This window comes from Nerophis lumbriciformis, linkage group LG28 (genome assembly GCF_033978685.3).
Source record: "Nerophis lumbriciformis linkage group LG28, RoL_Nlum_v2.1, whole genome shotgun sequence".
In the NCBI taxonomy this organism is placed as follows: Eukaryota; Metazoa; Chordata; class Actinopteri; order Syngnathiformes; family Syngnathidae; genus Nerophis; species Nerophis lumbriciformis.
The window spans coordinates 27,081,106-27,107,476 of record NC_084575.2 but is presented as its reverse complement, the minus strand read 5'-3'; the positions used below and the strand labels follow the sequence as shown (position 1 = coordinate 27,107,476).

The following is a 26,371-nucleotide window of genomic DNA, read 5'->3' as shown; positions in this document are numbered from 1 at the left end:
ACTCCGAAAAATACGGTAATTATCTGTCTTTAATTAGTCCAAAAAAATAATGTTCAGCACTGACTCAAACGAAAGCAAATTATTTTACAGATTCATAATCTGTTGACCTTAAATAAAAATCTGCAATTAAATAATGTAAAGTGTAAAATCCAATAGACTGTGTTAAGATTCATATTGTATTTTCCGGACTATAAGGTGCACTTAAAATCAAATTTTTTCCCCTCAAAACTCGACAATACGCCTTATAACCCGGTGCGACTTATACTCCGGTGCGACTTATACTCCGAAAAATACGGTAAATATCTGTCTTTAATTAGTCCAAAAAATAATGTCCAGCCCTGACTCAAATGAAAGCAAATTATTTTACAGATTCATAATGTGTTGACCTTAAATAAAAATCTGCAATTAAATAATGTAAAGTATAAAATCCTATTGACTGTGTTAAGATTCATATTGTATTTTCCGGACTATAAGGCGCACTTCAAATTAAAATGTTTCCCCTCAAAACTCGACAATACGCCTTATAACCCGGTGCGACTTATACTCCGGTGCGACTTATACTCCGAAAAATACGGTAATTATCTGTCTTTAATTAGTCCAAGAAAATAATGTTCAGCCCTGACTCAAACGAAAGCAAATTATTTTACAGATTCATAATGTGTTGACCTTAAATAAAAATCTGCAATTAAATAATGTAAAGTATAAAATCCTATTGACTGTGTTAAGATTCATATTGTATTTTCCGGACTATAAGGCGCACTTCAAATAAAAATGTTTCCCCTCAGAACTCGACAATACGCCTTATAACCCGGTGCGACTTATACTCCGGTGCGACTTATACTCCGAAAAATACGGTAATTATCCGTCTTTAATTAGTCCAAAAAAATAATGTTCAGCCCTGACTCAAACGAAAGCTAATTATTTTACAGATTCATAATTTGTTGACCTTAAATAAAAATCTGCAATTAAATAATGTAAAGTGTAAAACCCAATAGACTGTGTTAAGATTCATATTGTATTTTCCGGACTATAAGGCGCACTTAAAAGCAATTTTTTCCCCCTCAAAACTCGACAATACGCCTTATAACCCGGTGCGACTTATACTCCGGTGCGACTTATACTCCGAAAAATACGGTAATTATCTGTCTTTAATTAGTCCAAAAAATAATGTTCAGCCCTGACTCAAATGAAAGCAAATTATTTTACAGATTCATAATGTGTTGACCTTAAATAAAAATCTGCAATTAAATAATGTAAAGTGTAAAATCCTATTGACTGTGTTAAGATTCATATACTGTATTTTCCAGACTATAAGGCGCACTTCAAATAAAAATGTTTCCCCTCAAAACTCGACAATACGCCTTATAACCCGGTGCGACTTATACTCCGGTGCGACTTAAACTCCGAAAAATACGGTAATTATCCGTCTTTAATTAGTCCAAAAAAATAATGTTCAGCCCTGACTCAGACGAAAGCAAATTATTTTACAGATTCATAATTTGTTGACCTTAAATAAAAATCTGCAATTAAATAATGTAAAGTGTAAAATCCAATAGACTGTGTTAAGATTCATATTGTATTTTCCGGACTATAAGGCGCACTTCAAATCAATTTTTTTCCCCTCAAAACTCGACAATACGCCTTATAACCCGGTGCGATTTATACTCCGGTGCGACTTATACTCCGAAAAATACGGTAATTATCTGTCTATAATTAGTCCAAAAAATAATGTTCAGCCCTGACTCAAATGAAAGCAAATTATTTTACAGATTCATAATTTGTTGACCTTAAATAAAAATCTGCAATTAAATAATGTAAAGTGTAAAATCCTATTGACTGTGTTAAGATTCATATACTGTATTTTCCGGACTATAAGGCGCACTTAAAATCTTTTTCCCCCCCCTCAAAACTCGACAATACGCCTTATAACCCGGTGCGCCTAATGTACGGAATGATTCTGGTTTTGCTTACCGACCTTGAAGCAATTTTATTTGGTACATGGTGTAATGATAACCTGTAGATGGCAGTCAAACATAAGAGATACGTGTAGACTCCACTATGATGGCAATAGGACTCAAGTAAACAACACCAACATTGTATAAGTTCCATTGAAAATATAGAACATTACACACGGCGCTCAAAAATTTATCAAAAATGTTTTTAGTACGACTTTGGTAAGCTATGAAACCGCACCGCTTGATGGATTGTACTGTGCTTCAACATACGGGTATTACCGTATTTTTCGGAGTATAAGTCGCACTGGCCGAAAATGCATAATAAAGAAGGAAAAAAACATATATAAGTCGCACTCGAGTATAAGTCGCATTTTTTGGAGAAATGTATTTGATAAAAGCCAACACCAAGAATAGACATTTGAAAGGCAATTTAAAATAAATAAAGAATAGTGAACAACAGGCTGAATAAGTGTACGTTATATGAGGCATAAATAACCAACTGAGAACGTGCCTGGTATGTTAACGTAACATATTATGGTAAGAGTCATTCAAATAACTATAACATATAGAACATGCTATACGTTTACCAAACAATCTGTCACTCCTAGTCGCTAAATCCCATGAAATCTTATACGTCTAGTCTCTTACGTGAATGAGCTAAATAATATTATTTGATATTTTACGGTAATGTGTTGATAATTTCACACATAAGTCGCTCCTGAGTATAAGTCGCACTATGAAAAAAACTGCGACTTATAGTCCGAAAAATACGGTACATGTCCCTTGGCAAGTTTCACTGCAATAAGGCGCTTTTGGTAGCCATCCACAAGCTTCTGGTTGAATTTTTCTACCACTCCTCTTGACAAAATTGGTGCAATTCAGTTGGTGTTCTGACATGGACTTGTTTCTTCAGCATTGTCCACACGTTTAAGTTAGGACTTTGGGAAGGCCATTCTAAAACCTTCATTCTAGCCTGATTTAGCCATTCCTTCACCACTTTTGACGTGTGTTTGGGGGTCATTGTCCTGTTGGAACACCCAACTGCGCCCAAGACCCAACCTCCAGGCTGATGATTTTAAGGTTGTCCTGAAGAATTTGGAGGTAATCCTCCTTTTTCATTGTCACATTTAAAGCACCAGTTCCATTGGCAGCAAAACAGGCCCAGAGCATAATACTACCACCACCATGCTTGACAGTAGGTTTGGTGTTCCTGGGATTGAAGGCCTCACCTTTTCTCCTCTAAACATATTGCTGGGTATTGTGGCCAAACAGCTCCATTTCTATATCATTTGACCACAGAACTTTCCTCCAGAAGGTCTTATCTTTGTCCATGTGATGTCAGATGAAACAAAAATTGAGCTGTTTGGCCACAATACCCAGCAATATGTTTGGAGCAGAAAAGGTGAGGCCTTTAAAGGGGAACATTAACACAATTTCAGAATGATTAAAACCATTAAAAATCAGTTCCCAGTGGCTTATTATATTTTTCGAAGTTTTTTTCAAAATTTTACCCATCACGCAATATCCCTAAAAAAAGCTTCAAAGTGCCTGATTTTAACCATCGTTATAAACACCCGTCCATTTTCCTGTGACGTCACATAGTGATGCCAACACAAACAAACATGGCGGAAAGAACAGCAAGCTATAGCGACATTAGCTCGGATTCAGACTCGGATTTCAGCGGCTTAAGCGATTCAACAGATTACGCATGTATTGAAACGGATGGTTGTAGTGTGGAGGCAGGTAGCGAAAACGAAATTGAAGAAGAAACTGAAGCTATTGAGCCATATCGGTTTGAACCGTATGCAAGCGAAACCGACGAAAACGACACGACAGCCAGCGACACGGGAGAAAGCGAGGACGAATTCGGCGATCGCCTTCTAACCAACGATTGGTATGTGTTTGTTTGGCATTAAAGGAAACTAACAACTATGAACTAGGTTTACAGCATATGAAATACATTTGGCAACAACATGCACTTTGAGAGTGCAGACAGCCCAATTTTCATCAATTAATATATTCTGTAGACATACCCTCATGTCAGCAGGCCAGGGAAGCTAGGGTCGATATTCTTCTCTTGATCATCTTCGGGACGGTGTGAGCCAAGACATCCAGGGGGTTTAGCTCGCTCGTCTGCAGGAACAAACTGCCGCCATTGCTTGCCGTGCTACTGAGTCCTTTGTCCCTGAATAGCTCACACACTCCGGCAGATTCAATGGGGGTCTGGCGGCAGATTTCTTTGACTTTATCGTTGGAAATGCATCTGCTTTGAGTGTCGCAGGATATCCACACATTCTTGCCATCTCTGTCGTAGCATAGCTTTCGTCGGTAAAGTGTGCGGAACAAACGTCCAATTTCTTGCCACTTTCGCATCTTTGGGCCACTGGTGCAACTTGAATCCGTCCCTGTTCGTGTTGTTACACCCTCCGACAACACACCGACGAGGCATGATGTCTCCAAGGTACGGAAAACAGTCAAAAAAACTGAAAATAACAGAGCTGATTTGACTCGGTGTTTGAGAAAATGGCGGATTGCTTCCCAATGTGACGTCATCGCTCCGAGAGCGAATAACAGAAAGGCGTTTAATTCGCCAAAATTCACCCATTTAGAGTTCGGAAATCGGTTAAAAAAATATATGGTCTTTTTTCTGCAACATCAAGGTATATATTGACGCTTACATAGGTCTGGTGATAATGTTCCCCTTTAATCCCATGAACACCAATCCTACCACCACCATGGTAGTATTATGCTCTGGGCCTGTTTTGCTGCCAATGGAACTGGTGCTTTACAGAGAGTAAATGGGACAATGAAAAAGGAGGATTACCTCCAAATTCTTCAGGACAACCTAAAATCATCAGCCCCGGAGGTTGGATCTTGGGCGCAGTTGGGTGTTCCAACAGGACAATGACCCCAAACACATGTCGAAAGTGGCTAAATCAGGCTATAATGAAGGTTTTAGAATGGCCTTCCCGAAGTCCTGACAATGCTGAAGAAACAAGTCCATGTCAGAAAACCAACAAATTTAGCTGAACTGCACCAATTTTGTCAAGAGGAGTGGTCAAAAATTCAACCAGAAGCTTGCGGATGGCTACCAAATGTGCCTTATTGCAGTGAAACTTGCCAATATTAACTTTCTGTATGTATACTTTTGACCCAGCAGATTTGGTCACATTTTCAGTAGACCCATAATAAATTCATAAAAGAACCAAACTTCATGAATGTTTTTTTTGTGACCAACAAGTATGTGCTCCAATCACTCTATCACAAAAAAATAACTATACAATAACAATAAAAAAACCCCAATAAAAAACAATAAAATAAAATTAAAAATAGTAAAAAAATAATTAAAAAAATAATTAAAAAAATAATTAAAATAAATAAAATAAAATTAAATTAAATTAAATAATAATAATAATAAAATAATAATAATAATAATAATAAAATTTAAAATAATAAAAAGATAATCAAAAAAATAATTAAAATAAAATAAAAAAACAAAACAAAAAAAAACAAGAGTTGTAGAAATGATTGGAAAGTCAAGACAGCCATGACATTATGTTCTTTACAAGTGTATATAAACTGTTGACCACGACTCTACACCCCAAAAAAACTGCAGCCCGTATCTCTTTGTGGCTGGCTGGCTGGCTTATGCCACGGATGTAAAAAAAAAAAAAAAAGAACATTATTTTCTACCTTGCACAACAGGTGAGGCAGAGCATTTCTACTGGGATGAAATCTCTACAGGCCCTGGAGGATTTCTGTTTTTGTGGAAGCACAAACAGCCCGAGGACATGACGCGAGATGGAAGCAAGTTAGATAAAGACGCTTATAGTGTTGGTCACAGCCAATAGAGGAAAGGAAATTGAGATAAAGACAAAGTATGTGCCTTCCTGTGTTTCCCCACTCCGTTTGTCTTGCAGGTATTGTACTGTGTGTTTATGTGTGTGTGCTGTAAGCTAAAACCAAAAAAAAAAAAAAGCTTAAAGGGGAAAATTCAGTCTTCCACACATCTCCTCTGGGAAATGTGTGTACGCTTCACTGACTCCATGGTGACCTTTTCATACATGATTAGGAACTCTAATCAACTGAGAGTGTCACTCTCTAGAAATACAGCATATCCCATTTCATGCTGCTGTCATGTTGCTGACTGCTTGTCACTACGGTAACCGCTGCATCATGTCAAAACTGAAAGTGATTTTTTTTTTTTTTTTTTTAGAAAAAGCCTCCAAGAGCAAAGAGGATTGAGTTTGTTTATTTATTTATTTTAAGGGGGGGTCTCAGCTACAATACCCAATGACAGATTTTATTTTGTTGTTTAGGCATACTTGCCAACCTTGAGACCTCCGATTTCGGGAGGTGGGGGTGGGGGTCGGGGTCGGGGGTGGGGCGGGGGGCGTGGTTGGGGGCGTGGTTAAGATATATATATATATATATATATATATATATATATATAAGAAATACTTGACTTTCAGTGAATTCTAGCTATATATATATATATATATATATATATATATAAATAAATAAATAAAAGAAATACTTGAATTTCAGTGTTCATTCATTTACACATATACACACACATAACACTCCTCTACTCATTGTTGAGTTAAGGGTTGAATTGTCCATCCTTGTTCTATTCTCTGTCACTATTTCGGAACACACACATTATACAAATATACATTATAAAATCAATAAGAAAACGGGAGCTCTAATTTGGGAGTCTGAATTAGGATCAGAAGTTCCTATATAAACATTGCGCACTCACGTCGCCTTTTTGTTTTGATTACTGCAGCTGTGCACTGGATTCATTCACAAATACAAACTACAACTCACAAACACTTTAGAGTTAGGCTCCACCATCAGAATGTGTACTTAAACTTATAAAGATCACATGGATATTATTCAGTGAGTTGATTCACCAAAACTAACCTGTTAAACAGGAGGGAAAAAGCACACAGGACGTTTCAATTGTTCACAGACTGGTCGCTCTCATCAGAATGACAAGACACTTCCGGTCTGCAGGTGATAGCATTCAATTGGGAAGAAACACCCTACTGCCCCCTACTGACCAATGTGAATACTGATAAATGTGTAATGACAGCTCCAAAAACGAATTCAAACCACAAAATAAACTAAATAAATCAACACAAAAATGTGACACATTATGGGTGGGTCACATGTGCATGTACAACAGGCTGTCAACACGTCACTCAGGTCCGCATGGAGCTGGAAGGGGCGTGGCCTCCAGCTCCGCCTGAATTTCGGGAGATTTTTGGGAGAAAATTTGTCCCGGGAGGTTTTCGGGAGAGGCGCTGAATTTCGGGAGTCTCCCGGAAAATCCGGGAGGGTTGGCAAGTATGTGTTTAGGGAAAAGTCAAACTGTTAAATGGGGTTTTGATATTGTGGAATATAAGGGTGTAACGGTACGCAAAAATTTCGGTTCGGTACTGTTGCGTTTTGGACCAGTTGTTCCTCCCAGGGAATTCAAGTCACAAGTCGCTCCCAAGCTCTTTACGACACTTAAAGCTGAGTAGAAAAACCACCAGAGACAGAATAGGTATTTTGTAATATATTTGCAAAGCTTTGCATATATACATTGAGACCAGTCCAGCATAGAACATTCAATCGCGCCGCTCAAAATGGTCTGTCCCCCTCTCCTCTCTTAAGTCTCTCTTCCTTCCCCCCTGGCAGTCATGTCTCTCTAGCCAAAACACATGCCCATTATCTCTCTTTCTACATTCTTCACTCGAGGTTAAGCACACAGTTTTGCAGACAACCAAAAGACCACAATTGGAAGAAAAACACTAGCTGTTTTGTAATATGATTATGAAATAAAAAGAAGTAACACTTAAATTCGGATATATGTAAATATCTGTACGTACCTCGGTTTAGAGGTCACGGTTCGGTTCATTTTCGGTACAGTAAGAAAACAACAAAATATAAATTTTTTGGTTATTTATTTACCAAATTTGTAAACAATCGCTTTATCCTTTTAACATTGGGAACACTATAATAATTCTGCCCACAAATAGAAATATCTCTGTGTGTGATGGATGTGAGCCACCACTAGGCTGATCAGTGCAACAGCAGGCAGTCATGAATGATAAGCATAACAATAACATACATATACACACAGGGTCCATTGCCAGGGTTCATGTGGTCAACATATATACAATAAAAACTAAATAAGATAAGGTTCAGAATGGTTTCTTAACAAAACCTTTCTACATATAAAGTGCTTTTCTTAGTAGATTGCACAGTACAGTACATATTCCGTACAATTGACCACTAAATGGTAACACCCGAATAAGTTGTTCAACTTGTTTAAAGGGGAACATTATCACCAGACCTATGTAAGCGTCAATATATACCTTGATGTTGCAGAAAAAAAGACCATATATTTTTTTAACCGATTTCCGAACTCTAAATGGGCGAATTTTGGCGAATTAAACGCCTTTCTAATATTCGCTCTCGGAGCGATGACGTCACAACGTGGCGTCACATCGCGCATCGCGCTCGGGAATCATTTTTCCCGTTTAGATTAAGAATGACTTAAAATCCTTGCGAAGAAAAGAGTGGTGGAACCAAGCGTCTTTTCGTGTCATTTTTCAACATTCCAGGGGTAACATTTGCTGTCAAAGTGTACCAACATGTCAAACTACATCCTCATCCTTCTACTATCCAGGTGAGAGGTATTATTTAGGATCTGCAATAAACCTCCACAAGCAGGGAAGCCAAAAAGCAGCTGACCAGTTGATATTGTCAAGGCACACAAGCTTGTGATCACATCGCCACTGTAAATAGTTTGTCTGCGTTAGCACTTATAATAACAACATCACTAATACTTGGTTAATATTCAAGTCACAAAATGTAAACAGAGTATTGTTGGTTATTTGTTTTTGAATGGTTATTTATTGGGTTTTATAGGCGTAATAGAGGACCTCCTATTGACTGCGTTGTAAACAGATTTTCTTTTACATTTACAAGTTAGAATGTCTTTCATATTGATTTTGAACGAAAACATTTTCTGAAATTTCTAGGCGCAGTCAAGGCGTTGAGGGGATCCAGTTTGGTGGCTGCAGGATTAGGTCTCTGCTTTTTGCAGATGATGTGGTCCTGATGGCTTCATCTGGCCAGGATCTTCAGCTCTCATTGGATCGGTTCGCAGCCGAGTGTGAAGCGACTGGGATGAGAATCAGCACCTCCAAGTCCGAGTTCATGGTTCTCGCCCGGAAAAGGGTGGAGTGCCATCTCCGGGTTGGGGAGGAGACCCTGCCCCAAGTGGTGGAGTTCAAGTACCTCGGAGTCTTGTTCACAAGAAAGGAAAGAGTGGATCGTGAGATCGACAGGCGGATCCGTGCGGCGTCTTCAGTAATGCGGACGATGTATCGATCCGTTGTGGTGAAGAAGGAGCTGAGCCGGAAGGCAAAGCTCTCAATTTACCCGTCGATCTACGTTCCCATCCTCACCTATGGTCATGAGCTTTGGGTCATGACCGAAAGGACAAGATCACTGGTACAAGCGGCCAAAATGAGTTTCCTCCGCCGGGTGGCGGGGCTCTCCCTTAGAGATAGGGTGAGAAGCTCTGCCATCCGGGGTGGGCTCAAAGTAAAGCCGCTGCTCCTCCACATCGAGAGGAGCCAGATGAGGTGCATCTGGTTAGGATTCCACCTGAACCCCTCCCTAGGGAGGTGTTTAGGGCACGTCCGACCGATAGGAGGCCACGGGGAAGACCCAGGAAACCGTTGGGAAGACTATGTCTCCCGGGTGGCCTGGGAACGCCTCGAGATCCCCCGGGAAGAGCTGGACGAAGTGGCTGGGGAGAGGGAAGTCTGGGCTTCCCTGCTTAGGCTGCTGCCCTCGCGACCCGACCTCGGATAAGCGGAAGAAGATGGATGGATGGATGGATGGCAAATTTCCAGAAAAAGTGCAGTTCCCCTTTAATGTTTCAGTTTGGCATTGAGATGGAGTTTTGTGCCCATCCACTATGGCCCCCGGCGTGGACGACACGCGCTTTACAGGGCTGTTCCTCTGCCGCCGCATTTGGTAAAAGTGCTTGATTTGATATGCAGCGCAGTCTGCTTTATAAATGTTAATGTCGTCGACGATCACCCTCATTTAACCGTGGCAGCCAAAATAGTGATCAAAATTTGAGTAATTGTGCAGCCCTAATGTGCAGTTCCAATCCCTTGCCCACGGCCAGACAGATATGCCTTCGACTCAAAAAATAAACAAGAAAAGAAACATGTACGACTACTATTTGCGAGAGAGCTCTTTTCTAAAGTACTCCTACTACTGACTACATAAAGTGGGCTCTCTGAACATGGTGGGTGGCAAGACCGTACAGCAAATGTTGCCTCCTCCTTTCGCTCTCATTCCGGCTCCTTCCTCTGTTTGAACATGTCTTGCTGCATGGATGGGCACATGCTGCATACAGAGTCCAAGACAGCTGTCTGCCATGCATAATGTATCCTCTGAGACCCCCCCCCCCTGGCAGGTGGAAAACCACGAGAGTCTTGGACATCTCACCGCCATGGGAAGGTCTGCAAGCATATGGTACTGAATAGGGATGTGCAGAGGTTTTCCTTTGGACGTGCATGCAGTTATAAATGCAATGAGGTCCTTATGAATGAAACAGGATGATGGTAGGGGCGTGGGGTGGTGCGGAGCTTCGCTTATATTATTGTGTCGTTACTCGCTGTCGGGCAGATGAAGCCAGGATGAGACATCTCTTGTCATGAATTTCTTTCAACATACACAAAGACTACTACAGATATTTTTTCCACTGCAATATTAACAGTCGAAAACATTTAATGACTGAAAAGTGGGGTAGTTAAGTATGTATCTGTAAAATTGGATCCTGTGATAATGAAGTGAATTAATTAACTCCTATTATGTTCTACATATGGTGAATGTTTATATTCAACTTGGAGAAAGCGAACCACCAGGTTTAAGTAAATAATGGTTGAGCTCATAATAAATTAAGGAGCCTTAGTTGGACATTCGCATGTGGACTGGAATTAACATTCAGACTTCGGAATGCAAAATTGATAGCTCTATCCTGGAGGAAAGACTCCATGTTTATCTTAAACGTCTAACCTACAAGTTATGGTATACATCTGTTCATACTTGCCAACCCTCCCGATTTTCCCGGGAGACTCCCGAATTTCAGTGCCCCTCCCGAAAACCTCCCGGGGCAACCATTCTCCCGAATATCTCCCGATTTCCACCCGGACAACAATATTGGGGGCGTGCCTTATAGGCACTGCCTTAAACGCCCTAAAGACCTGTCGTCGCGTCCGCTTTTCCTCCATTCAAACAGCGTGCCGGACCAGTCACATAATATATGCGGCTTTTACACACACATAAGTGAATCATACTTGATCAACAGCCATACAGGTCACACTGAGGGTGGCCGTATAAACAACTTTGATACTGTTACAAATATGCGCCACACTGTGAACCCACACCAAACAAGAATGACAAACACATTTCGGGAGAACATCCACACCGTAACACAACATAAAGAACAACAGAACAAATACCCAGAACCGCTTGCAGCACTAACTCTTCCGGGACGCTACAATATACACCCCCCGCTACCACCAAACCCCGACCGCCAACCCCAACCCCAACCCCGCCCACCTCAACCCCCCCCTATGCTTTTTACATATGATTGATTGCTTTTCATTGTAGAACCATTGAAATCAAAGTGCATGCACGTGTGCTCTTGTAATTGAAACGAGAGATTGACAAAGGTTGATTTGGTTGTTCTTTGTCGTACGACATGATTACCCGTTCCTGTATTTTTTTTCCCCTTTCGGCTTTTCCCTGTCAGAAGTCACTCGCATCAGCGGTTTTGTCTCAGTTTTTTCTTGATGCAACCCTGGCCGGCAGTCGAACCCATGCCCTCTGTCTGTCATAACCTTTACATCACCAGGGGTTATTACATGAGGAAAATGCGCATTTCCTCATGCAACAGTCCAGAATTTGTATGACAGGTCTAGTATCAACAAAAATTTTAAATAAAGGGTTATAAATTATTGTCCACAACACCAGACCAGATCAGCCCCCTACGTTCAGTTCAAAATTTTGGAGAGACTAGCATTTTTGCAGTAAATTCCTAAAACACTAGCATGCTCCTGTTGTATAGACGAACTTAGACCAGTTTTAACACATTGGCAGATCCTTGTATTGACATTTTAACCTCGTAAATGCCCATCCATCCATTTTCTACCACCTATTTCAGCTGCATTCGGGCGGAAGGCGAGGTACACCCTGGACAAGTCGCCACCTCATCACAGGGCCAACACAGATAGACAGACAACATTCACACTAGGGCCAATTTAGTGTTGCCAATCAACCTATCCCCAGGTGCATGTCTTTGGAGGTGGGAGGAAACCGGAGTACCCGGAGGGAACCCACGCAGTCACAGGTAGAACATGCCAACTCCACACAGAAAGATCCCGAGCTTGGCATTGAACCCAAGACTACTCAGGACCTTCGTATTGTGAGGCCTCGTAAATGTCTTAATGAAATTAAACAATGGATCAATCAATCAATCAATGTGTATATACAGTATATACCCCTAAATCACGAGTGTCTCAAAGGGCTACACAAGCCAAAACGACATCCTCGGACGTCTGCTAACTTTTTGCAACTGAACGCTAAGAAATTGGAAATGCTGATTATCGGTCCTGCTAGACACCGATACCTATTTCATAATACCACCTTAACATTTGACAACCAAACAATTACACAAGGCGACTCGGTAAAGAATCTGGGTATTATCTTCGACCCAACTCTCTCGTTTGAGTCACACATTAAGAGTGTTACTAAAACGGCCTTCTTTCATCTCCGTAATATCGCTAAAATGCGTTCCATTTTGTCCACCAGCGACGCAGAGATCATTATTCATGCGTTCGTTACGTCTCGTCTTGACTACTGTAACGTATTATTTTCGGGTCTCCCTATGTCTAGCATTAAAAGATTACAGTTGGTACAAAATGCGGCTGCTAGACTTTTGACAAGAACAAGAACGATTGATCATATTAAGCCTATACTTTATATACCTTTTATATATATATATATATATATATATATATATATATATATACTGGCTCACCTGCACTGGATTCCTGTGCACTTAAGATGCGACTTTAAGGTTTTACTACTTACGTATAAAATACTACACGGTCTAGCTCCGTCCTATCTTGTCGATTGTATTGTACTATATGTCCCGGCAAGAAATCTGCGTTCAAAGAACTCCGGCTTATTAGTGATTCCCAGAGCCCAAAAAAAGTCTGCGGGCTATAGAGCGTTTTCTATTCGGGCTCCAGTACTATGGAATGCCCTACCGGTAACAGTTTGAGATGCTACCTCAGTAGAAGCATTTAAGTCCCATCTTAAACCTCATTTGTATATTCTAGTCTTTAAATATAACCCCCGTTTAGACCAGTTGATCTGCCCTCTATTTTCTGCTCTAGCCAGCAGTAGAGAATATGAAGAGATTTTTGGTCCAGAACATAATTATTATTATTCATTATTGACGTGTTTCTTGCTACTTAATGTTGTATATTTTTTTTACATTAAGTTTCCAGGTCATTTTATCATCTATTTTTACATCCAAAAATGTGTTTTCGTTTACCCTTTCAATATCCACTCCATCTATTTGTATTTGTGTTTTGCTTAATGTTATTTAAACATACTTGCCAACCTTGAGACCTCCGATTTCGGGAGGTGGGGGTGGGGGGCGTGGTCGGGGGTGGGGAGGGGGGAGGGGGGGCGTGGTTAAGATATATATATATATAAATATAAGAAATACTTGACTTTCAGTGAATTCTAGCTATATATATATATATATATATATATATATATATATATATATATATATATATATATATATATATATATATATATATATATATATATATATATTTTATTACACACACATATATATATATATATATATATTTTATTACACACACATATATATATATATATATATATATATATATTTTATTACACACACATATATATATATATATATATATATATATATTTTATTACACACACACATATATATATATATATATATATATATATATATATATATATATATATATATATATATATACATATATAAATAAATAAAATAAATACTAGAATTTCAGTGTTCAATTATTTACACATATACATACACATAACACTCATCTACTCATTGTTGAGTTAAGGGTTGACTTGTCCATCCTTGTTCTATTCTCTGTCACTATTTCAGAACACACACATTATACAAATATACATTATAAAATCAATAAGAAAACAGGAGCTCTAATTTGGGAGTCTGAATTAGGATCAGAAGTTCCTATATAAACATTGCGCACTCACGTCGCCTTTTTGTATTGATTACTGCAGCTGTGCACTGGATTCATTCACAAATACAAACTACAACTCACAAACACTTTAGAGTTAGGCTCCACCATCAGAATGTGTACTTAAACTTATAAAGATCACATGGATATTATTCAGTGAGTTGATTCACCAAAACTAACCTGTTATACAGGAGGAAAAAGCACACAGGACGTTTCAATTGTTCACAGACTGGTCGTTCTCATCAGAATGACAAGACACTTCCGGTCTGCAGGTGATAGCATTCAATTGGGAAGAAACGCCCTACTGCCCCCTACTGACCAATGTGAATACTGATAAATGTGTAATGACAGCTCCAAAAACGAATTCAAACCACAAAATAAAATAAATAAATCAACACATTATGGGTGGGTCACATATGCATGTACAGTAGATGGCAGTATTGTCCTGTTTAAAAGTGTCACAACATTGCTGTTTACGGCAGACGAACTGCTTTACGGTAGACAAAAACTTGACTGCTGTTGTTGTGTGTTGTTACCGCGCTGGGAGGACGTTAATGAAACTGCCTAACAATAAACCCACATAAGAAACCAAGAACTCGCCCTCGATCATTAGCTGTTTATATTGTGGGAAAGCGGACGTGTGAACAGGCTGTCAACACGTCACTCAGGTCCGCCTGAATTTCGGGAGATTTTCGGGAGAGGCGCTGAATTTCGGGAGTCTCCCTGAAAATCCGGGAGGGTTGGCAAGTATGTATTTAAATGAGCAAACATACTAATACTGTTTGAAAGAAAAATGGATCATGTGTTAGTTATACCTGTACTTTAGCAATGTTGGGATAGCATATGATATTAATATTACTATTGTTCAATAAATGACTGTCTGGCTTTATACCATTGTCCAAATCAGGTTGTTCATGGTCAGGCCATTGAAAGGTTTCTTGTTCCAGATCCTCCGGTTCATAGTAGTGTTGTTGTGGATGTCTAATGTAGATAAAAGAGCGTGAGAGTGTGTTTTGTATACCTTAATGTCCATCTGATATGATCTTTAATATTTTCCAGCTCTTTTATGTTTTTGATGATAACAACTTGGGTTTTTTTCAGCCTACCATTTATTGAGATTAATTTTTTTGTCAGCTTCTCTTACAACCCAAAAACTTGGCAGAGTGAGCTCATTTTTTTTCCTTGGCCCTTTTGACTTCGTACTGAAAGCTTTTTCTTTGTCATGTAATGTTTTTTTGGTCTTTTTGTTTAATGGCAAATGTCTGCTCTATGATATTAAGTCATGTTAAGCTGTTTTTTTGTTTACTTTAACGCCTTTATCGAGAAGTCTTGTTGATCTGATAACTCTTTCATCAGATTGTCCAGAGGGGTCTCAAAGGATTTATTGACTTTATCCAGCTTCTTGTAGATATCTGTGTCCTGGAACTCTTTGTCAGGGACAAAGACAGATTGTCTTGTGTGTTTTCCCTGAGGCATTCAGTCGCTGGGTTATCTTGTTGATCAGTTGTCAGTATGCCTGTCTTGCTAGAAGTTACTGTGAGTCTCAGCGTTCCCGTTTTTTTTCAAATAACCAGTATCTCACACCGACAATTTTGCCAACAGTCTCAGACAATCCTATGATCGTGATCAATAACTGGGGTCCGGAAATTGACCAAAATATCCCAAAACTCCATATCAGTGTAGAGCTCATGCAGTAGTTCCCTTGAAAAGTCAGATAAGACAAGGACTCACTAGTTACAAAAACCAAACAATAGAACTTCCAAACACGCATAATCAAGTTCAAGCCAGCAGAAGTTTCACCGTACTGGATCAGTGCGTGAATCAGTTATTTGTTGTGTGTCAACTGAGGAGAATCAAGCAGCTGTCGCAGTTGCAGATGCAGATACACAAAACATATAATGTTTTCAAATAAGTTGTTATCATAATCTTATAATTTTAACGATACAACCCTGACACGTGGAACACCCATTGAGACAAATATACCACTCAAGGACGATAAAAGAAAACGTGTTCTAATCTCAGTTTGAGGTTTTTGAATTCAAGTATACCTTGTTGCTCATTGGATACAATAAGCTGTTACTCCTATAGATCAGTGTTTTTCAACCTTTTTTGAGCAAAGGCACATTTTTTGCGTTGAAAAAATCCAAAGGCACACCACCAGCAAAAATCATAAACTCAGTTGAAAGTAAAAAGTCGTTGTCGCAATTGTTGGATACGACTTTAAACCATAACCAAGCATGCATCACTATAGCTCTTGTCTCAAAGTAGGTGTACTGTCACCACCTGTCACATCACGCCGTGACTTATTTAGAGTTTTTTGCTGTTTTTCCTGTGTGTAGTGTTTTACTTCTTGTCTTGCATTCCACTTTTTTTTTTGGTATTTTCCTGTAGCAGTTTCATGTCTTCCTTTGAGCAATATTTACAGCATCTACTTTGATTTAGCAATCAATAATATTTAAGGTGTTTTTATCCTTCTTTGTGGGGACATTGTTGATTGTCATGTCATGTTCGGATGTACTTTGTGGACGCCGTCTTTGCTCCACAGTAAGTCTTTGCTGTCGTCCAGCATTCTGTTTTTGTTTACTTTGTAGCCAGTTCAGTTTTAGTTTCGTTCTGCACAGCCTTCCCTAAGCTTCAATGCCTTTTCTTAAGGGCACTCACATTTTGTTTATTTTTGGTTTAAGCATTAGACACCTTTTTACCTGCACGCTGCCTCCCGCTGTTTCCGACATTTACAAAGCAATTAGCTACCTGCTGCCACCTACTGATACGGAAGAGTATTACACGGTTACTCTGCCGAGCTCTAGACAGCACCGACACTCAACACTAATACATCATTTGCAGACTATAATTACTGGTTTGCAAAAAATTTTTTTAACCCAAATATGTGAAATTAGATAATCTCCCACGGCACACCAGACTGTATCTCACGGCACACTAGTGTGCCTCGGCACAGTGGTTGAAAAACTGCTACAGATCATTTAATGAGCTTTGTTTCATTTCTATTCCTGACAAAAACTGATAACGGATACAAGTGAATCTCATGGCTCATAAAAACGTTGATTGAATTGATTGAATCAAACTATTAGGGATTGTTGTTTTTTTTGGCCTCTTATCCGATCCGATTTCGAGTCCCGATCCGATACTTTGACAAAGATAATAAACCGAAAATGTTTTATAGCAAGTAACTAAAGTAAACACAATAACACATTTTTATAAAGCTCATCTCATTCTCAATGTTTCCTCTTGTTCTCTAGTTGGGGTCTTTTGAGTTTTATCTTGGCCAGTTGTGAGTTTAAATCAGTATGTTAAGCCCTTTGAGACACTTATGATTAAGGGGTATATATATATATATATACACATTTTAATTATTTAATCAATTTGCCCGTATTGTTGTAAATCCGATTACATTTGTGCTATCGAACGTGACTTAGAATTACATTACATTAATAATGAATATGTTTCTTAACTAAATTGTTAATTACATTGAAAACACAACTTCACCACTTAAGTCATTGATACAATGTTGATTATACACACAAGGCCTTTGAAACTGAATTTGAAACAACGTTGCAAAATAGTTGTATTTGTAAACTGAGACAACGTTGACGTCCAACGTTGGATCCACGTTGTTGGTCGGGAAATTACCAAATTTAAATGGTCGAATCGACGTCATAACCTGACATTGAATAAACATAAAAAAGCATGTTGTTTCAATGTTGTGTTTGTGTTGTAGAATATCGTTTGGGAAATGACCAAAATTCAACGGTCAAATCAACGCCAGAACCCAACATTGATTAAACGTCGTCAAAAAGCATGTTGTTTCAACGTTGTGTTTGAATTGCTCAACGTCAGGACCTCATTTTTAACATTGATTTAATGTCTTGTGCCTGCTGGGTACTTCATAACAATAACTGAACAAAAGCAAAATCTACTATTGACATAATCCCTGAATGTGTAAACAATACAAAAAAACACAAAAAAGTAGAGATGTCCGATAATGGCTTTTTTGCCGATATCCCGATATTGTCCAACTCTTAATTACCGATTCCGATATCAACCGATACCGATATATACAGTTGTGGAATTAACACATTATTATGCCTAATTTTGTTGTGATGCCCCGCTGGATGCATGTTTAATAACAAGGTTTTCCAAAATAAATCAACTCAAGTTATGGGAAAAAAATGCCAACATGGCACTGCCATATTTATTATTGAAGTCACAAAGTGCATTATTTTTTTTTAACATGCCTCAAAACAGCAGCTTGGAATTTTTGGACATGAATGAGGTTGAGGTGGGGGGAGGGAGTAGGGGGGTAGCAGGGGGTGTATATTGTAGCGTCCCGGAAGAGTAAGTGCCGCAAGGGGTTCTGGGTATTTGTTCTGTTGTGTTTATGTTGTGTCACGGTGCGGATGTTCTCCCAAAATGTGTTTGTCATTCTTGTTTGGTGTGGGTTCACAGTGTGGCGCATATTTGTAACAGTGTTAAAGTTGTTTATATGGCCACCCTCAGTGTGACCTGTATGGCTGTTGACCAAGTATGCATGGCATTCACTCGCGTGTGTGAAAAACCGTAGATATTATGTGACTGGGCCGGCACGCAAAGGCAGGGCCTTTAAGGTTTATTGGCGCTCTGTACTTCTCCCTATGTCCGTGTACACAGCGGCGTTTTAAAAAGTCATACATTTTACTTTTTGAAACCGATACCGATAATTTCCGATATTACATTTTAAAGCATTTATCGGCTGATAAAATCGGCAGTTCGATATTATCGGACATCCCTACAAAAAAGTCATTTTGTAATAAGAACAAGAAAAGGATAAATATCGATCTAATTCCTTTAGTATTGTTTATGCACTGGTATTATACCAAGTATCAATAGTTTTGATAACTGGATCGGTCACCCCGACTTTAAATTGACGCTCAAGCAATTAGCTTCGTGTGTCATCCTGCTCACTGTGTAGCAATTCCTTTTCCTTCAGTCCCCAAGTGATAATGTTACTTGGAAGAAACAGTTGAATAAATAAAATATAATCAATAAACAAATACCTCCAGAATGTGGTGGAGGGCCACACAACAGAACCACTCCTTGACCTTCCCGGACCGAAACCGAACTTCTTCTGTGGGTTTTGAAGTTCTCCAAGTCTGAAAAAGACAACAAAATCAGTCACATTTCTTGTTGCTGTTACATGCAACCACTGTGTCGCACATTTGTGAAATGACTATTAATGCAAGGTCGGAGTGCGAACAGAGCGTTGTGCAGCTGGCATGGAAACACTGGAAATACTGGCAAGTGTTTGCAGGTACTAATGTGTGCAGTCTGTTTTCATCCGGCATTTCATTATTCAGTAACATGCTAATGGAAGGCTGTAATGAAAACACAAATCTTTGCAAATCAATATTAAAAAAGCAAGAAAAAGAAAAAAAGACCTTGTGCTTAAAGAATCCCGTTCCAATGTTAACCAAACATTGGTAATCAGAACCTCATCGGACCAGAACCTTGCAGGAACCTCTTGCAGCTCAGTCCGTCAAAGACAAAGGAGCTGGTCATTGACTTTGGGAGGTGGAGTCCAAGGTCACAACCTATTGTGATCGAGGGAGTCGAGGTACGGACCGTGGATTCATTCAAGTACCTCGGGGTGTGGGTGGACAATAAGCTGGACTGGACTGTTAACACGGACCACTTGTACAGGAAAGGACAGAGCAGGCTGTACTTCCTGAGGAGGCTGCGCTCCTTCAACATTTGCAAGAACCTCTTGTGGATGTACTACCAGTCTGTGGTTGCCAGTGTTCTGTTCTACATCGTCGTATTTGTATGACCTATATTGAGTAGAACATGCTTGAAACTAGAATATCAACAGTTGCGAAGCTGTGTCATCAACACTCACAAATATAAAACTACTTTTTTAAAGTAATCATTTCTTATTTAATAATATTTAAATATACAACATAACCTGGCCCTGTCATGATCCGTGGTCGGATCATGTTTTGTGTTATCGGTTTGTTTTGGACTCCTTTTTAGTTCCTGGTTATGCACTTCCTGAGTTTAGTCACCATGGTTACTTATGATTTTCACCTGCCTTTTCGCGCACCTGTTGCTCATCAGAGACTCTATTTAGTTCTACCTTTTCCGGTCACTCATGGTAGCTTCGTTGTTTGCTGTATGCAACAGTCACGTTTTGTTTATTTCTGGTCTTGATTCCTGATTCCGGTGCTAAGTACGTTTTTGTTTTAGCTTCTCGTGCGAACGGCACGCTTTCCTTTTGTTTGTTTTTTGTCTGTTCGTATCCATGTACTATTTAAGTTAAATAAACCAACTCCTACCTCACGCTGTCGTCCGGAGTAGTCCGTGTAGCATTGGAGGAACGATCCCGCAGCAAGCTGCAACCATAACTGTGACAGAACGAAAAAACAAACAAAAGGAAAGCGTGCCGTTCGCATGAGAAGCTAAAACAAAAACTCACTTAGCACCGGAATCAGGAATCAAGACCAGGAATAAACAAACGTGACTGTTGCATACAGCAAACAACGAAGCTACCATGAGTGACCGGAAAAGGTAGAACTAAATAGAGTCTCTGATGAGCAACAGGTGCGCGAAAAGGCAGGTGAAAATCATAAGTAACCATGGTGACTAAACTCAGGAAGTGCATAACCAGGAACTAAAAAGGAGTCCAAAACAAACCGATAACACAAAACATGATCCGACCATGGATCATGACAGGCCCTACACACCGGAGCTCTTGTAAAAAGAGCTCAGCAGCGCATGCACTTTTTGCGTCGGATGAAAAGAGCACAGCTCCCTCCCCCCATTCTCAGCACATTCTACTGAGGCACTATAGAGAGCCTGCTGACCAACAGCATCTCTGTCTGGACTGGAGCCTGCAATGCCTCAGACTGGAAGTCTCTCCAGAGAGTGGTGAGAATGGCGGAAAAGATCATCAGGACTCCTCTTCCTCCTATCCAGGAGATCGCAAAAATCCGCTGCCTGACCAGGGCTCAGAAAATCTGCAAAGACTCCTCCCACCCCCACCAAGGACTGTTTTCACTGCTGGACTCTAGAAAGAGGTTCCGCAGCCTCCGTAGCAGAACCTCCAGGTTCTGTAACAGCTTCTTCCCTCAGGCTTTCCTTTTGTTTGTTTTTTGTCTGTTTGTATCCATGTACTATTTAAGTTAAATAAACCAACTCCTACCTCACGCTGTCGTCCGGAGTAGTCCGTGTAGCATTGGAGGAACGATCCCGCAGCAAGCTGCAACCATAACTGTGACAGAACGAAAAAACAAACAAAAGGAAAGCGTGCCGTTCGCACGAGAAGCTAAAACAAAAACTTACTTAGCACCGGAATCAGGAATCAAGACCAGGAATAAACAAACGTGACTGTTGCATACAGCAAACAACGAAGCTACCAGGAGTGACCGGAAAAGGTAGAACTAAATAGAGTCTCTGATGAGCAACAGGTGCGCGAAAAGTCAGGTGAAAATCATAAGTAACCATGGTGACTAAACTCAGGAAGTGCATAACCAGGAACTAAAAAGGAGTCCAAAACAAACCGATAACACAAAACATGATCCGACCACGGATCATGACAGGCCCTACACACCGGAGCTCTTGTAAAAAGAGCTCAGCAGCGCATGCACTTTTTGCGTCGGATGAAAAGAGCACAGCTCCCTCCCCCCATTCTCACCCCATTCTACAGAGGCACTATAGAGAGCCTGCTGACCAACAGCATCTCTGTCTGGACTGGAGTCTGCAATGCCTCAGACTGGAAGTCTCTCCAGAAAGTGGTGAGAACGGCGGAAAACATCATCAGGACTCCTCTTCCTCCTATCCAGGAGATCGCAAAAAGCCGCTGCCTGACCAGGTCTCAGAAAATCTGCAAAGACTCCTCCCACCCCCACCAAGGACTGTTTTCACTGCTGGACTCTAGAAAGAGGTTCCGCAGCCTCCGTAGCAGAACCTCCAGGTTCTGTAACAGCTTCTTCCCTCAGGCTTTCCTTTTGTTTGTTTTTTGTCTGTTCGTATCCATGTACTATTTAAGTTAAATAAACCAACTCCTACCTCACGCTGTCGTCCGGAGTAGTCTGTGTAGCATTGGAGGAACGATCCCGCAGCAAGCTGCAACCATAACTGTGACAGAACGAAAAAACAAACAAAAGGAAAGCGTGCCGTTCGCACGAGAAGCTAAAACAAAAACTTACTTAGCACCGGAATCAGGAATCAAGACCAGGAATAAACAAACATGACTGTTGCATACAGCAAACAACGAAGCTACCATGAGTGACCGGAAAAGGTAGAACTAAATAGAGTCTCTGATGAGCAACAGGTGCGCGAAAAGGCAGGTGAAAATCATAAGTAACCATGGTGACTAAACTCAGGAAGTGCATAACCAGGAACTAAAAAGGAGTCCAAAACAAACCGATAACACAAAACATGATCCGACCACGGATCATGACAGGCCCTACACACCGGAGCTCTTGTAAAAAGAGCTCAGCAGCGCATGCACTTTTTGCGTCGGATGAAAAGAGCACAGCTCCCTCCCCCCATTCTCAGCACATTCTACTGAGGCACTATAGAGAGCCTGCTGACCAACAGCAACTCTGTCTGGACTGGAGCCTGCAATGCCTCAGACTGGAAGTCTCTCCAGAGAGTGGTGAGAACGGCGGAAAACATCATCAGGACTCCTCTTCCTCCTATCCAGGAGATCGCAAAAAGCCGCTGCCTGACCAGGGCTCAGAAAATCTGCAAAGACTCCTCCCACCCCCACCAAGGACTGTTTTCACTGCTGGACTCTAGAAAGAGGTTCCGCAGCCTCCGTAGCAGAACCTCCAGGTTCTGTAACAGCTTCTTCCCTCAGGCTTTCCTTTTGTTTGTTTTTTGTCTGTTCGTATCCATGTACTATTTAAGTTAAATAAACCAACTCCTACCTCACGCTGTCGTCCGGAGTAGTCCGTGTAGCATTGGAGGAACGATCCCGCAGCAAGCTGCAACCATAACTGTGACAGAACGAAAAAACAAACAAAAGGAAAGCGTGCCGCTCGCACGAGAAGCTAAAACAAAAACTTACTTAGCACCGGAATCAGGAATCAAGACCAGGAATAAACAAACGTGACTGTTGCATACAGCAAACAACGAAGCTACCATGAGTGACCGGAAAAGGTAGAACTAAATAGAGTCTCTGATGAGCAACAGGTGCGCGAAAAGGCAGGTGAAAATCATAAGTAACCATGGTGACTAAACTCAGGAAGTGCATAACCAGGAACTAAAAAGGAGTCCAAAACAAACCGATAACACAAAACATGATCCGACCACGGATCATGACAGGCCCTACACACCGGAGCTCTTGTAAAAAGAGCTCAGCAGCGCATGCACTTTTTGCGTCGGATGAAAAGAGCACAGCTCCCTCCCCCCATTCTCACCACATTCTACTGAGGCACTATAGAGAGCCTGCTGACCAACAGCATCTCTGTCTGGACTGGAGCCTGCAATGCCTCAGACTGGAAGTCTCTCCAGAGAGTGGGGAGAACGGCGGAAAACATCATCAGGACTCCTCTTCCTCCTATCCAGGAGATCGCAAAAAGCCGCTGCCTGACCAGGGCTCAGAAAATCTGCAAAGACTCCTCCCACCCCCACCAAGGACTGTTTTCACTGCTGGACTCTAGAAAGAGGTTCCGCAGCCTCCGTAGCAGAACCTCCAGGTTCTGTAACAGCTTCTTCCCTCAGGCCGTAAGACTCTTGAACGCATCATAATTAAATTATCCCCTCAACTCCCCCCAAAATGGGTTAACTCGCTGGAATAAAAAAGACAATATAACATACATCCATAAACGTGGACGCATGTGAAAAAGTGCAATATATTTATCTGTACAGTAATCTATTTATTTATTTATATATATTTATATATATGTATTTATTTTATATATATATCATATATATTATTTATATATATTTATTTATTTATATATGCACCTTATTGCTTTTTTTTATCCTGCACTACCATGAGCTTATGTAACGGAATTTCGTACTTATCCGGGCTGTAAAGTTCAAATTTGAATGACAATAAAAAGGAAGTCTAAGTCTAAGACTTATTTCAAGCATGAAAAAAAAAAAATCATGACTTTGACACAATTGTGTCTCATAGTTAAAACAGATGACAGCCAAATGGACTTTTATTATTTATTTAAACATTTAACATGTGACATTTCAAACAATTTTGAACAGAAATAGTTCATGCACATTCAGATAAATTCTTCAAAATTACAATAAAAAAAAATGATATATGTATATATGCGCACTAATTGACTGAAAGAGCACGCACTTGGCGCGATGATGTCATGTTATCTATGGAAAAATGCATTTTTAGACAATATGATTTGCCTGAGCGGCTAGGAGACCCCGAGAGTAACAAGCGGTTGCCTTGTTGCCTTTCCATTAAGAACAATAAATTCGTTTTTAGTATGTTTGCTGGTTTCAAGAAATGTAATGCCGAGCGCATATCATTATGTCAAGATAATGGCACTAAGAATATTTTTCAACATATTGAGCAAAACGGTCTAATTTTTTTTTCTACCAAGAAAAGTGCACTTGTTATTAGTGAGAATATACTTATTTTAAGGTATTTTTGGGTTCAATGAAGTTAGCTAATTTTACTTGTTTTGGAAAGTCTTGACAAGCCAAATTTTCTTGTTCTATTGGCAGATAATTTTGCTTAGTTCAAATAAAATACCCCTAATTTTTGTATTTTTTTTCTTGTTTTTTTAACACTGACTTTTTGCTGTGTAAGAAAGACAGCTCCAGACTGGAGAAACTGATCAGGCGGGCCGGCGTTATGATCGGAATACTCGGATGACAAGGGATACAAAACAATAACAGTGCAATGCTTTTTCATAACATGGTCACTACTGCCTAGTTTCTCTTGTTATGATCTTATTTTTGCTGTTATATTTGTATTCTTTTTGGTGCTTTTTATTTTTATTCTTATTATAATATTTTCTATTTTATTTCCATTTATAACCCCATTATTTACTTTTTATTTTTTAATTTGATCTCAATTCTGTACACTGCTGCTGGATTATTAATTTACCTGAGGGAATTCTCCTAAAGGAATCAATAAAGTACTATCTATCCATCTATCTATTGCGGCCGTCAGGCTTATCCCTTTTGTGATGACACCTAATGAGAGCCATGTCGGACTTGCAGAGCTTCCTTGTCGTGATATTCCCCATGCATTAAGAAGTCACTTTGATTTTGAAAGTCATATTCAGTACATGTTGTACGTGACAGAGTACATGCGGTAATAATACACCAGATAATTGCAAACCTGTGTGAGATAAAATAAAATACGCAGCGGCATCTGACACTCATCATACATACAAATCGCTATCACTTAATATAGATATTTTTAGTGTGGTTTCACACACACACACACACACACACACACACACACACACACACACACACACACACACACACACACACACACACACACACACACACACACACACACACACACACACACACACACACACACACACACACACACACACACACTAATATCAACTGTTGGAAATACACACATTCCAATTGGATATCTACTCTGCATAATAATGTGACAGAGGTGCCAAAACGTCTACCTTCTTGGCATGAGCAGAGGATGAACCTCTCAATTAACCATCTGATTTATAATCCAGTCCTCACTTCAGAGCACAAGCTACACAGTGTGCGACTGAAAGTGAATATGGATATACAGTAAACCACTGAAACAAATTCATCTGATCTCATAACACATACCCTCATTTTGGAATCCATCAGTCACTATTTCCATCCATCCATCCATCTATCCATCTTCTTACCCTTCAAGGTTGTGGGGTAGCTGGAGCATATCCCTGCTGACTCTGGGCGAAAGACAGACTACCGTATTTTCCGGACTATAAGGCACACTTAAAATATTGTTTTTTTCCTCAGAACTTGACAGCCTAATGTAAGGAATAATTTTGGTTGAGCATACCCACTTCAAAGCTATTTTATTTGGTACATGGTGTAAGGATAAGT

At 40.0% G+C, this 26,371-nt stretch overlaps 1 protein-coding gene across 1 annotated transcript in view; it reads right to left on the bottom strand.

Annotated features, from left to right (window-relative positions):
- The window catches only part of LOC133571017 (contactin-4-like), a 443,628-nt gene that overhangs the window by 259,586 nt on the left and 157,671 nt on the right, over positions 1 to 26,371 (bottom strand). Inside the window, exon 5 of the mRNA XM_061923981.2 lies at positions 19,375 to 19,470. Coding sequence (XP_061779965.1) covers positions 19,375 to 19,470 — 96 coding nt within the window. The remainder of the gene's footprint in view (positions 1 to 19,374; positions 19,471 to 26,371) is intronic.